Source organism: Ammospiza caudacuta, chromosome 1 (assembly GCF_027887145.1).
Source record: "Ammospiza caudacuta isolate bAmmCau1 chromosome 1, bAmmCau1.pri, whole genome shotgun sequence".
Classification (NCBI taxonomy): domain Eukaryota; kingdom Metazoa; phylum Chordata; class Aves; order Passeriformes; family Passerellidae; genus Ammospiza; species Ammospiza caudacuta.
In genome coordinates, this window is record NC_080593.1 from 28,017,108 (window position 1) to 28,031,473 (window position 14,366).

The window sequence follows — 14,366 nt, forward strand, 5'->3', positions numbered from 1 at the left end:
GCATAATGGAAAACTATAGGAGAGCAATGTTTGCATCCTGTTTCTCTAATAAGAGTTTACATTTTTATTATCCCAATGCACCTGAAAAATAACCCTGTAGTTTTTAGTTACCAAGAAGGTTTTCATCCAACATTAATTTCTTCTTCCCTGTTCTCCATTTATTAACAGAATGTGCTCTAAATAATTCCAAATTAATGAATCAAGATGACTGTGTATAGCTCATTATCCAAGTTTGTGATATTTACACGTGCTCTGTGAGTGAACCACTTATGGCTTTTAAATCCTCACAGTATGGTGAGCTTGGAGGCTTCCTCTACAAACAACAGTAACATAAAAAGCAGGGGCATACATACATGCTCTCATCTGGTCCTCAGTAACAAAAAAAGGTTGTTTATGCTCCTTCATCTCCACAACCCATCCTCCCCGCATTGCTATTCCCCTCACCTTTCTGCAGCCCATCTCCTTGAAGTTATGCACCTTAACCCCTGCCACCTTCACACACATCCCCCTTTCTACCTGTTGCCTCGTGGAGGGGCTCAGGGAAGTACAGAGAATCTCTTAAGAGGTTTTTTTTAAGCAAGGGATACACTACAGGGCCCAACAAACTGTGCTGCTGTATTGTGTGTCTGAATCTTTTCTCTGTTTGCTGACAGCATATTCCTCTGGGTGACATGTCTGCTTTCCAAATCAATGGCATAAATAAAGCAACAGGCTTGTGATGGTTTGGCTTGGTTTTCTATTTTCCTCCTTCACATAGTTTATAATTTATAGGAGTGAAAGTCCATAAAATGAACACAGACATTTATTTTATGATTTGGAATGGGAGAATTGGGTTAAGAGGTTTAAGGACCTGGAAAAGAAAACAAAGCTAAAATGCCATTCTAGAGGAGGAGATTCTCTCTCCTTGATTTTCCTGACAATATCTTCAGTATTATTCACTCATCAGTCTAAATACTTAATTGGCCATTTCCAAATTCCTTCATTTCTGTCTACTCAGCTTAGCACCTGTGGCCATTAGTGAATATTGTGACTCTGCTTTAAACAGATACACGTCTTTGTGAAGTAAGATGAAAAATTAAGTATTACATATGCCAAACATCAGCAAGACAATTCAATCATTTTGGTTCTACTGTCATCTCTCATGTCTCAACTATAGTATTGGAATAAATAGAAGCTCAAACTCTCCAAAACTTGAAATTTAGTAAAGCACTGCAATGAGATTATGACAACTTCCAAAACAGTTAAATTTGTTACAAGATGTGGATATAGTTTTCTAGATGCATTAATGAATGCACAGAATCAGTGAAGAAGATTAAAATAATTGAAAAAAAAATTACTTTCTCAGATGAACAGATATGAAACAAATCAAAGATGATCATATGATCAAATGCATTAAGGCTAAGACAATCTGCTAAATTATTGGTTGGCATGTCTTAAATTTTAGATTCTTTTCTGCCCCTTCATTTTGTTCCACTAGTGTAGTTGCATATGGTTATATTCTAAGAAATAAAAGCTTTGAATATTTATAAAATTCTACTGGTTTTTCTTGAATTCTTACTTCAGGTCATTTAGGTCACCAATAACATTCATCTTCACATACAGGTCTCCCCCACAGTGGTGCTGCCAAGAGAGTATTAACCATTTATTGGGACCGAACCAGAGCTGCTGGGGATGGTTTCCTATGTGATCTCCTCCATTCTTCCCCCATTCAGAAATTTTTTGGTCCCAGACTAAGCAAGATAACAAGTTATATCCAAATGACATAGAAAAATAAAGGAAACAGTGCAGAAATTTCTGGAAATTTTTTTTAAGAGGCAGCTATATCCTTGAAGAACTGCTTTAACTACAGCCCCCTTTCCAGCCATTTGAGTTAAGTGACTCTTAGCAGTGACAGGCTGTCCCCACACTTATGGAGCAGCTGCTTCAGGGGAACATGATGTGCTTTGTCACTGGATTTCAAAATCTTTGCTGAAGCACAGAAACATACAGTTCAAAAAGATACTATAGTTCTGTTCCATATTCTTACAGTTATAAACGACTATAATCAAGTCCTTCAAAATTTCCCAATCTAGTGGGGTCCCAAGAAAGCATTTCAGTAAAAAGGCTGTATGAATTAAAAGCAGTTTTAAAAAAAAGCTTTTCTTAGACTTGTACAATTTGTACAAATCAGTCAAACATTTTTTGCTAAACTATCCCACAAAAGTCTGCTCACAAAGAAAATTATGACTAAATGTTTGAGATACAACAGCAACAAAGTCCATATTACAACAGAAAATTATAGGCTTAACATGAGGCATAATCATCACAACTTGTAATAGGACAAAGAGGTTTGCAAGTCAAAATCAACTTCTTCATACATTTTATGCTTCTCTGCATTGCCAGTTTGATGTCTAACAGTTTTCTTTGGTAAACCCCAATTTCATCAGAGAAAACATTTCAGACAATCAAGTTTTGTCCTCTACACTAACAGCAGTGCTGCCCAGATTTTGTTAGCTGTCCAGAGAAAAGTCATTTTAATTACAGAATTTGTTTTTTCCTTCAACATTTCTATTTTTCAAATGTTTTCAGTCCACCAGAATTTCAGACTAAGAGGAACATGAAGCAAACACAGGCTGTATAACACATACATTATTGCAGAACGGCCAATACAAAATCCAATATTTCATCCTTCACGGGAGACTATCTGTTGTTCACTCAGCAATAAAGTATATAAATTAAACTTTGATTTTCTTGTTTCACTTCTCTTTACCATGCCTGGTGTGCTGATATGTCAAGAGAATTTTGCCTTTTTGAAGTTTTGCTGACAGTGTTACAGAACCATTTTCTCTGTAGCACCCTTGTGAAAGTTGTTCTTTTTTAAAGCACTTTTTATAATATATCAATTTTGCTATCTCTGCAAAAAAATATTACTCGCCTGAGGGTTTTTATTCTTCTTTCAGTCATGCTGCCAGGGGGCTGATTGTTTCTGATTGCTAAAGTCAAAACTCACTGAAAATGGACTACTTAAGCTGAAGAGCATTTCACATGAGAACGGCAGCTTTTCCAGTCACCTTACTTGTCTATATTATTTAGTAACACAGTTACTATGTGATGGGGATTATAAAATCATTTGAGCTGGCTGCATTGACACCCTGGGCAGAAAAATAATTCTATTGTTTCAGATTCTGGAATGGCAGTCATAGAATAAAGCATTTGATTGCTTAGTGAAGGGTGCAGCATAAATGATGCAAATGGATATGCAGCTGATATACATTGGTCTCTAAAAGCTATGTTATCAGCACCAGAATTTCTCACATGAGTCATTTCACCAAATTTTCTTGTTTATACTATGTAACTGGAAAAAAATTCTATATTAAAATTGATGTGAAGACTAATAAAAATCCTTTGTGTAATTAAAACATATTTTTTTCCATTAGATATAAAAATACCCACTGCATCATTTGTTTAATTTTCACTTCTTTGAAGAATTGATCCTACATTGTATTGTTTCACTGCCTTAGGCAAGAGGGTTTCATTCATTTCCCTGCACCAGCCTGAAATTGCACAAGACACAGGTATCTGAACTTAAGACAGTGCTGGTGATCTAAGTGAATTCAAGAGTGAGTGTAAAGACAATGAATGAAGTATGCTACTGACTTCCAGCTATACTTTTACTTTCTTTTACCATTTATCAGAGCTTTGGCATGACTGTGTCATTCCTCCCTTTTTTTTTACTCAACAATTTTCTTAACCTTTCAAAAACTTAGGGACTTTCAAAAAAAGTGCCTGGCTGCTATCTGATAGCAACTGATGTATAATAAATTATTCCTTGTATTTAAAGGATAATGATGTTCCTGGGCTAGGCACAGTGAGGGCTGCATGATGTGAGGCTGGAAAAGGAAGGAGTAAAGCCAATTTTTTCTGTACCAACAATGAGATTGTGCTGCAGCCAACACCTGGGACTGCCTGAGCTGCTGATTTTAAGATTTCTTGTGAAGACCTTCATCAAAGTGTGGATCAAAATCTTAAATAACTAAAGAAAACCAGACCTAGAAGAGACTGCAAAAAGACTATGCAGTCAGTCCCTCTTCCCTAATCAAGAGCTACTCCAGCTGTGTCATCACTGACACATGCATTTTTCTAACCTTTCCTTATAAACGTTTGAAGATGGAGGTGCCACACATGGCCCAAGCAATTTTCTCCAGGGTCTCACTATTCCCAGTATTGAGAAGCCCAGCCTCATTCAGCACTGCTGTGATTTGCCCATTATTGTTTTTTCAATATATCCATAATATAGAGAATAGATTGTTCCATTCTTCCTTTTGATGGCTTGTTACATACTCATAGGCATTTCATTCACATTTCCACCCATATGTCCCTCCTTCAACTAAACAACCCAAGCATTTCAGTTCTTTCCTGAAACCAGGGAACTCATCGTTTTCCTATTTCACTGCTCAATCATCCCCTGAAAGAAATTATACTCAAAAAAAGTTTTCTACACTTGAAAAAAAAGGTATTATTGGGTTTCTAATTGAAAAGGTGGAAGAATTACGTGTTCTGTGATAGAACATTTAAATGGCACAACAAAAACTCAAAAATAAAATACCTTGAAAGAAGTTCCTAAACACTAACATAGCAGCAATGACTGTCAGCCTCATTCAGCAAGATATCCTAGTCATTTCACAGTTGAAGTAAAATTGATTAATCAGGCATTGAATGAGAGGGCAGGAAATAGAATCACATCAAAGAAAGGAAGACTAGACTGAAAGAAGATTTTTTTTGAGTTGAATAAAAACATTCTGGGGGATAGGAAAGAAATACTTGAGCTAGCAAGATAATGCCAGAAAAAACAAATCAAAAGTAATACAATTTTAAAAATGCATCCAGAAGACTGTGGAAAGAATTATCAAAACATCAGTGATGACAGAACTCTTGAAAAGTAATGTAATAAATCCAGATATAAAAATAAATATCAGAAGAAAACCAGGGCAGACAGCATAAAGGCACAGATGAGGAAGAAATAGAGGAAGTACATGGAACAAACAAAGAGGTTTTACAGTCTCCCTTTCAGAAATTTTGCCACAGGAATCAAGAGGGACAAACAATATTTCATGCTCATCTATATTAAAAAATACACTGGAATGAGTAGCTGCTGCTTTCTCGTGCATCCTTCTCTCTTGTTTTATACTTTTACTGTAAGTCTGACTCAGTCCAGTTTCCTGTTAATCTTTGTGCCCATCCTCTACATCACCTATTAGAAAAATGCATGACTTGTTAGAGATCAGACACCTGCCTGAACCCACAGAAACAAAGCAGACATTTGACATGTATCTTCAACCATTTGGGGTAAATCTATATAAAAAAAAGAGAGGCTAGGGACTAGCTCAGTTTAACACTGCACATGTATGTGATGCTTAGTATGTACACCAGCACAGTTTGCATGTTTCACGTCACAGAAAATACTTGAGCTTGATGATGGATGTCGAAGTGGAAATAGCATGAACTTCATTTTGAGATTTGGGTTTATGTAAAAGAATCCACTTATGCATGTTTTACTTTGAACAGATAAAAATTAAAATATGCAAACATAAATAGTGATTACCTCAGAGCAGCAGTTTTCCCATTTTTGTGAGTACACGTGACCTGCCTTGTTTGGTACCCAATTTGTATGTCCCAGTATTTGTTCTCCTGTCTATTCTGTCTGTTACGATTCCTCTTCTTCTTAATTAACTCGCGAGCCTCAGGATCTCGAACCGCCTTTTCTCTGTCCTTTTCCTTGTCTTTGTTCTTCCCTCGTTTCCTCGCTTGCCTTATTTGTCTGGAATGGGGCACCGTGCACGCGCTCCATGGTCCCACGTTCAGGCTGTACAGGCTTTCTTCAGCAGCGCACGGGCTGGACCGGCACATCTGGAATTCCGTCAGGTTGGGGCAAGCTGACCCTCCGAACTGCGGCGGAGCCACCACGTGCCGGGTGCGGTGCTGGAGCCCATTGCCGCAGGTCTTGGAGCACTCGGACCAGGGCGAGAACTCAGCCACGATGCAGTCCTGCCGGCACGGGATGAGACACGCCTGCTCCTGCCGCGGCTTCGGCTCAAAGTACTCGCAGATGACATCCTCAGCTGGAACCCCGTTGGACTTCTGTATGCAGGTGATGTCCCTTGTCTGGATGCCTTCCTCCCCTCTGAGGCACTCCAGGGGCTTCTCGTGGCTGCGGGAGAGGACGGGCCGGCACTGGTTCCAGCCGCCGATCTGCCAGTCGTACAGCTCCTTGTGCCAGTCACAGACACGGAAACAGCTCTGCTGGTTGTCCGGCCGCTCGGGCTGCTTGCAGTTCGTGGGCAGCGTGGTCCAGCCCTCCACGTGGGCACACCACACCGCTCGCGTCTGGATGCCTCCTGGGCCGCACTCATCGCCCATGCATCTCCCCCATGGACCTGGAAAACAAGAGAAGATGCTAACATTGTTCACTCAAGTTATTTCTCTGCTATATGGCAAAAGCAAGCTCTCAGCATTTCCTATATGTCTAAGAATTTAATCCTTGGGGAAACTCAAACTTTGAGAATACAAGCATGGGATTACTCTACATCTACATACTCTACATCTTCATCCTCTTCATCTTGTTATGATTAGAGATACATTTCACTTTTTATCCCAGAAACACTGAATATTTAATATTGAATATCCTGAATATCCAACATACACATGAATTAATCACATTAGAGAACAATGAACTAAGCAATCACATTCACAACTTAGTTTTTGCTGCCAACGTAGGAGCCAAAGCTCTTCCCTTGAAGGCATGAATTCCATCTCTCTTGTCCACTTGAATAACTTTTCCTGGACTGTTTAATTTTTTTCTTCACATTTCTATTGCACTACACTTTTACTGTGATGCCACTTAATATTGTCTTCTCTTCCTTCCATATTTTATGCCAAAATGAGAACAACTACATAATACATTTTGAAAAACAGTGGTGATTTCAAGTAGGCCACTTCTAGTCTTTCCTCTATTACAACTGAAATAAAAAATAAAATCTAGTTAAAAAATGTTCGTTCCACACAATCTGTGATATTATAGAATAGAACAAACTCTTGAAGACAGAGACATACCAGCTGGTAACTCTCCAAATAACAGAAGCTATTGAATCACAGAATCATAAAATACAGGGTTGGAAGGAATCTCAAGGATCATCTGGTCCAAACTTTCTCTGCAAAAGCACAGTCTAGACAAGATGGCACAGCACCCTGTCCAACTGTAACTTAACAGTGTCCAATGCTGAGGAATCTATCACTTCCTTGGGGAGAATATTCCAACTTCCGATTGTTCTCATTGTAAGAGTTTCCTCTTGTGCCCAATTGGAATGTCCCCAGGAGTAATTTACACCTAACTTGTTCCTACCATTTTTTTCAATCTCCAAGGTCTAAGGGTAAATATTTGACATGCAACATGTTGTTATAATAAATGTCAACAAAAATAAATAAAAGGCTATGCCCTTGAAAGATAATGTAGTTTCTCCACTATAAAAAATTGAAATATTCACCCAGTTCAACATGAAATTCACAAGCCAGAGGTTAAAACACCCTGCATTTTTAAAGGTTTTTTAAGATCTCCCCTCATACACACTGTACATTGACTTATCACATAAGAGCAAAAGAATAAGCAATTCAGAAAAAAACCCTGCAACTATTTATCAAAGAAAACTTGTCTATCTGCAGACACTTGATCACACAGAAGAAATTTCCTCTGACTGAGGAAGTCTCTGTCCTATAAAGAAATTGGGGCCAAGCCACACAATCCTCATTCACCTGAATGACCCCAGTACAAGACTATTTCTGTGAGCAAAGCTGTTGAAGACACCAGGCTGAGCCTTTACTACTTTCAAAGCAGGTTAACAGCATAATTTTGGTACTGCACAGGAATAAGTGAAATGAACTATGGCAGATACAAATTATTTACAACATCTTCTTATTGAATGACTTGAAGGAATATGTGGCCACATCTTATTACTGATTCCCACAAGCTTTAAAACTCTCATTGCCTTCCACACAATTTTAATCTGTTTATGCAGCATTAACTTCAGTACCAGTTTGGGAATGGGCTGATGATAAGCTATACATTCAGCCTGTGCTCCTCATTGTCTCTTTTCCAGGAGAACACTGTGGCTGAAGTTCACTTGTAGTTCTAAAACCCTGAGAATGAGCACGAGCCAGCTGAAAATAGCCATGGCAGCTGGCAGATTCAGCCCATGGAAAATCCCTACATTTTTTTGCAAATTAAGTTTGAATTATACTTGCCAAGAACTATCTAGCTGTCCAGAAAAATTAATGTACATTAAATATAAACACATTTCAGTTTCCACTTCAGCAAGACAGCGCTACTTTAACTAGTCTTCCACAAATTACATAATTTTTGCTGTATTTAATTTGGGTGTATTTACACTGAGTTGAGAGATGCCATTTTGAACACCTGCCATTTTTTAAAAAATAAAGACTGCAGAAAATCTTCAATTAGAGCAGAGACACAAAAAACACTCGTGATTGAAATAAATTGTTCATCATGCAAACTATGAATTTCTGCCTTACCATGTCATTACACCTTGTGTATGGTTTGTGTGTTCAATGAAAAAATCCCTCTTTCTAAAGATCAGGTTGTTACTGTACCCCAGATGAAAAATTTGCCCACTTGGGACTCTATCACATCTCCGTTCATCAAGTCAAAAAATCACATTGTACCTAAAAGACACAGTTGTTTTTACAAAAAACATCAAAACATCTTCAATCCAATTCTAAGGCAGGTTTACACTATTGAAAATTGTAAGAATCTCAGTCTTGATGCAGTAAATACTGCCTTTGGAAACGTAAATATGAACAAAAACTCTGTTATGTGACTGCTAACTGGACAAAAAAAAAGTTATTTCATTAGATTATAAATATGTTGGTTTTGGAACTGAATACAAAACAATGATGAGATGCACAGATAGACTCATGTAGAACATTGCCTTATTTTGCTCATACTGTGAAGTAGTAGTAGTAGTATTAAATCATTATAGTGAGTAGTATTATAGTATAATCGTTATAGTAGTAGTATTAAATCATTTTAGGTGAGTACCAACAAATGACGTTGATGCAACCCTTTGAGCAGACTGCTGCTCAGTAATTCTATGTTCATGTGCATATCAACACAGAGCTCTTAGTGATGTATCTGACCCTCCCTCTTATCTACATTACACTGATTTTTAAGTTTAAAGACAAAATAACCCGCCTAGAGAAAAAGACTGCAAGTGAAAAAAAGCTTAAATTTTCACTGTACTCCACACTTCTTTACATGACTATGACAGGTTCTAAAAGGGAACCACAGCTTTGAGGCAAGGATTGTTTAGACTTTGTCCTCAGTGAGCTTCCTCAAAAAACTAAAGTGCTTCCACACTTGACCAAACCAAATTTCATTTGCACGGAAAGCTAAAATTAGGGGCAGGGATTAAAGAGAAAGCAGAACACAAAACAAAACAAAACACAAACACATCATTCTTCCCTGCCCTCTAAGTCTTCCCTGATTTTAAGTGGCAGGAAACTGTCCCATGCTGTCTGGCCTCCAGAAATGGCTCTGGCCCTGCAGTCCTGGCCATGTGCTCCCTCCATTCCCTCCTCTCACTCAAATGGTTTCTCTTGCCTATGCTCAGGATCCCAGGATATTCTTAGTTGGAAGGGACCCACAAGGATCATCAAGTCTAACTCTTTCCTGAATGGTCTATCTGGGGATCAAGCCCACAGCCTTGGTATTATCAGCACCATGCTCTAATCAACTGCTTGTTTGTGTTTCTTTTAACCTGGAAAACTTTAAACACAAACCTAAAACCCTTTTTCTATGTCTATGTGATAGAATTAAGGATGAATATTTGGTTTTTAATGCATGCTCTAATATGTACAGGAACAAAAAAAACAAAAAACAACTGATACCATTCTTCTCAATCAGTTACATTTCCCTTTGAGATTATGGAATATACAGAAAAATAAAAACATAAAGAAAAAAGACCTCAACCCTAACACTTCCAGACTCAGCAATCATTAAGAACAAGAGTATCAAGCTAATTTCCAATTAATTATTTTCAAAACACCTATGAATATCCAAGCAATTTCAATAGCTTAATTAATTAATCTTATTTAGGATGAAGGAGAATTGATATTTCATTTCTTTCTTTAGTTTTTAAAGAATAAAATATTATCATTTCATGTATTTCCAGCTGAATTAATAAAACTTGCTTTGACCAAAATTATACCGAGAAATACCATTTTCTTTTTCTTTTGAAAACTATTTCTACCATCCACATCAACCAATATTCCTATTATTTTTCAGTTGTGCACTTTGAAATCTTCAGTTAAGTTACCACCATTTCCCTGTACCCACAAGTCACTGTAGGCAACCCTTAGCACTTGCTGAGGAATGTTGTTGCTATGCATTTGTATGTGAACATCACAAAAAGAGAGGGAGAGGCTTCTCTTCAATTTTCCTTACAACTACCCATCTCCCTCCCAATTATCAAGAGCCTAAAGTAATTCACTTCTAACTTAAGTGGCCCCAAAAACATTGCAAGCTTCAAGGTGAGGCACGGTTGTCCTTTTAAATTAATCACAGGAAAACAGGAAAATAAATGTCTCTGAACTGAGTAAAGGGGCTTTGTGACTTTTCCAAAAAACCAAAGACATGAATCCCAAAGTATTGCTAATCCACTTTAAAGTTTTGAATGATTCTCAGAAGTATGAGAAAATCATGCAGAGGTTTCCTGCACTATGCTTTTTAGACTGTATCGTTATTCTGGGTAGTACATTTACCAGTGTGTTTGTAAATATGAAATTTTGGGATAAAATTCATTTCACAGAAACTAAAGTAGCATACATATGCAACTCAGACTGAAAGAACACAGTGCAGAGTCTCACCCACCATTACTTAAAGGCTGCAGGAGGTGGGGGGTGGCTGCCCTTTCACAAATTTTCTGCTGATGTTAAGCTCTAGTAACAACAAGAATGTCTTTAGGAAACCTGTCAAGCCTAATCAAGGCTTTATATAATATTTTAATTTGGCCTTTATGAATATTCTTTAGGTTCTCTCCTTCCCAGTGAAGCAGCCTTCACACAGACACTGCTGTCCCTGCTGTGTGCTGATCCAGACCTGCCTTGCCAATGGGATGCACGTGCACTCAAACCATTTCACACTGGGGAAAAAGGCTGCGGCTGTGAATGCAAAATAGCTTCTCTTTGGATTTCTTCTAAACATACTTAGATGAACGAGTCATACTTTGCCTGTAGTGAGCTGAACTTGTTTCATGAAAATACTATCATTTATGCACTCTTAATTTAATCAGTGTTTCACAAACGGCAGCTACAGAAATAAATAGCAAGCTTGCTTCTTTTTGTTCTGGGAGTTGTCACTGAATCTTACTGAGTTTAAAATGTCAATTGTAATTCTTTGTCTTCTAAAGAGATTACTGTAAAATACAATATGAAGATTCCCTCTAAGCTTCTGAAGGATTAAGATTTATTTTTTTAGAGAGCAGGAACATAAGTGAATTAACCATTCATGCAAGTTTTTTTCTGAAATTTCAGGGACTGATCACAGTGGAGTTGAAAACTGAAAACTAAACCCCCACTAAAGCACTGACAGTTTTGCAGCTGAGAACAAAGCAAGCTATCATTGTATTTATTATAGTATATTTAATATAGTAAATTTTAATACTGTTTCAGGTATTAAAATTATCTCTGTTTTAAAAAGAACTTACTTTGAACTCTGATCCAGGACAAATAAGGCTATGTGAAAATCCCTTGAGCTCTTCTCCTCATAGAAATACAAAGAAAGACAAAATAATCCCCCAACTATCCTCAAACATGAAACTCCAAACACATCTTAAAGCATTGAGCAAGACATTAGTTGCATTTTTAACAAATGAGGGTTGCACTGATCTGAACTGAACTTTGCTGTACTTTCTGTGAGAATTGGTTTTGACCCATTTAGTGTTACTGGTTTGGTGCCTGTAAGTAGCATTAACAGTTTAATGCCAGGGAGAGAGACTCAGACTGCATGAGACAATGAGCAGCTTAGTTTTCAGCATTTTGAGAGGATTGTATTTAATGGGACTATTGAGAGACTGATTAGCAAATATCTACTTTTTCAAAGTTCAGAAACAAGCTAACCTTACCTAATATTGGAGACCTCAAATTTCTTTGTATCATGAAAAGGTTCTGAAGAGGGCAAAAAAGGTTAACTGGGTGATACAGGGCTGAGTCAGAAGAACACAAGTATTACAAGACAGAGTTCAATCCTAAGCAGTAAATCTCGAGAGAGGTCAAAAAGACACAGATTAAGAAGTATTTGAAGGACTCAGAAAATGACACTGAATGCAAACTGCAGCTCCTGATAGTGGAGCTGGTCGAAGAGCTGGGTGAACAGCAGGTCACTAAGAATACAACAGCTTCAGATTGCCTAAATCACTCGCAGATCTGCTTGACTGAATTAAAATATAAGCACATCTGTAATTTGGTACAGTATACCTGTATTATTTATATTTGCTTTACACAAAGGAAAAGCAACCACTGCTGCAACAAAGTATTTCTATCACAGGCAGTAGCTAACTGTGGAAGTCTAGACAGGGAACAATCTCACTGATACAGACACACTGCCTGTCACACTGGCAAAAGGTAATACAGCAAAATGCTGTAATTCTAGATCAATTACTGGCAGCTTCTTTTTTTTCTTTTTCTTTTTTTTCTTTTTTAATACAGAGTCTGTCGTGCTGCCAACACCACATGCTGGCCGCATTTGGACAGACAGATTCTATAATTTATACTACTGGGAGTGCCAGCACAGTAGAAGAGCACTGATAGACAAAACCTTATTTTTGCGTCTTTCCCAGCCATGGCAGGGCTCCCTGGGTGCTGTATGACTTGCTGCCTGCTCTGTTTGCCAGCACATTTTCCCCTCCAGGAGTGCTATGGATCACCTTGACTGCCGTTCCTATTTAATGCTTTTGTCTTTCTTGGCTCCTCTTTCAGAGGTTGAAAAGAACATGCAAGGCAGTGTCGGCATCAAAGAAAAGGGATTTAGGATATAGAAGAGAGATAAAAACAGAAAGGATTCTTAACATAATAAAACATAACACCTGTGATTCAGAGGAATATAATGAAGTATCAAATATGCCTACAAATTATTTAACTCTTAGATAAATTTTTTTTATTTTCTAATAGCAGAAGGAAAAGGGTAAGCCGCAGTGCAATTAAAAGAATTTCAGAATCTGAAGAACAAGTTTTTGAAATTTCTCAAATTAACAATGAAATATTAAAAAATACCACTAAAAAGTAATGTAAATTAAACCAGTTTATAAATTGCACATTGTTTCCCCAGCTTTCCAGAGTACTTCAAACAGTGGAATAAAAGCAAATCCAAACGTATCAAAATCAGCCTCTTAGTTATCTTTCTAGGTGTGCACATAATTATTAAGGCACTTAATAAAATGTGGGCCCTTTTATTTTTATTTTTCTCTATTAATATCCATTGTGAAAATACATTCATGCATGTTCCTGATACTATTCATGGTATGGTAATTAACATTATCCATCTGTTTTCCAATTTCTCTAAAAATCATGAATGTAACACACATGACACAAACCTAGGAGTAACCATAACATTTTAAATTCTGACATCAACATCACAGTTATTCAGTGTTTCCCTAACAGCACTGTCATATTAGAACCTCACAATTACTAGAACCAAATATTTATTTTCCTCCAGCAAAGAGGAAATTAAATTTTGTACATCAGAAAATTGGTGAGTCTAAGGCAAGGTTGTATATTCCCTAACAAAAGTGTTGAATGCAACATGATTTCCCAGTGTTCATATGGTTTCTTGTGCTGTAATTCATGGCAGTTTTAATACCACATTTCACTTGGTAGAGAGGTTATTTGGCTGCTCTGTGGTTTTTTCTGTGCTTTAATATTGTGACAACTATAATAGAAATTGACTCCTTTTTCCATTTGTTATAAACACAGAGAGGCTAAAAAGTATCTATTTCTACAGTACCAAAAAAAAGGAAAGGAAAACAAACATAAAGATATTAAATGGTTTCAAAATTTTTCTCCTCTTTTTACTATAATGGTAGTTCTTCATCTGCCCTAGACAGCCAGGGCTGAGAACCTAATTCAATACTTACATTAAAAAACCCTCAACCACCTTCTTATATTTGTCACTGTTTAATATTTATTTTGTTGCTCTGGCAGTACATATTCAATTTTTAAAATAAACTGCATCACGATCCGCACTTTTCATAACACATTTCTGCCCCAAGTAATTTGACCGTACAGTGGCGGAACACGCTGGAAATTGCTATCTGCACCGAAGC

The 14,366-nt window shown here is 37.3% G+C and overlaps 1 protein-coding gene across 1 annotated transcript in view; it reads right to left on the minus strand.

Annotated features, from left to right (window-relative positions):
* Positions 1-14,366, minus strand: part of THSD7A (thrombospondin type 1 domain containing 7A) — a 189,228-nt gene that overhangs the window by 110,254 nt on the left and 64,608 nt on the right. The window contains exon 2 of the mRNA XM_058800424.1: positions 5,582-6,413. Within this exon, the coding sequence (XP_058656407.1) occupies positions 5,582-6,413 (832 nt within the window). The remainder of the gene's footprint in view (positions 1-5,581; positions 6,414-14,366) is intronic.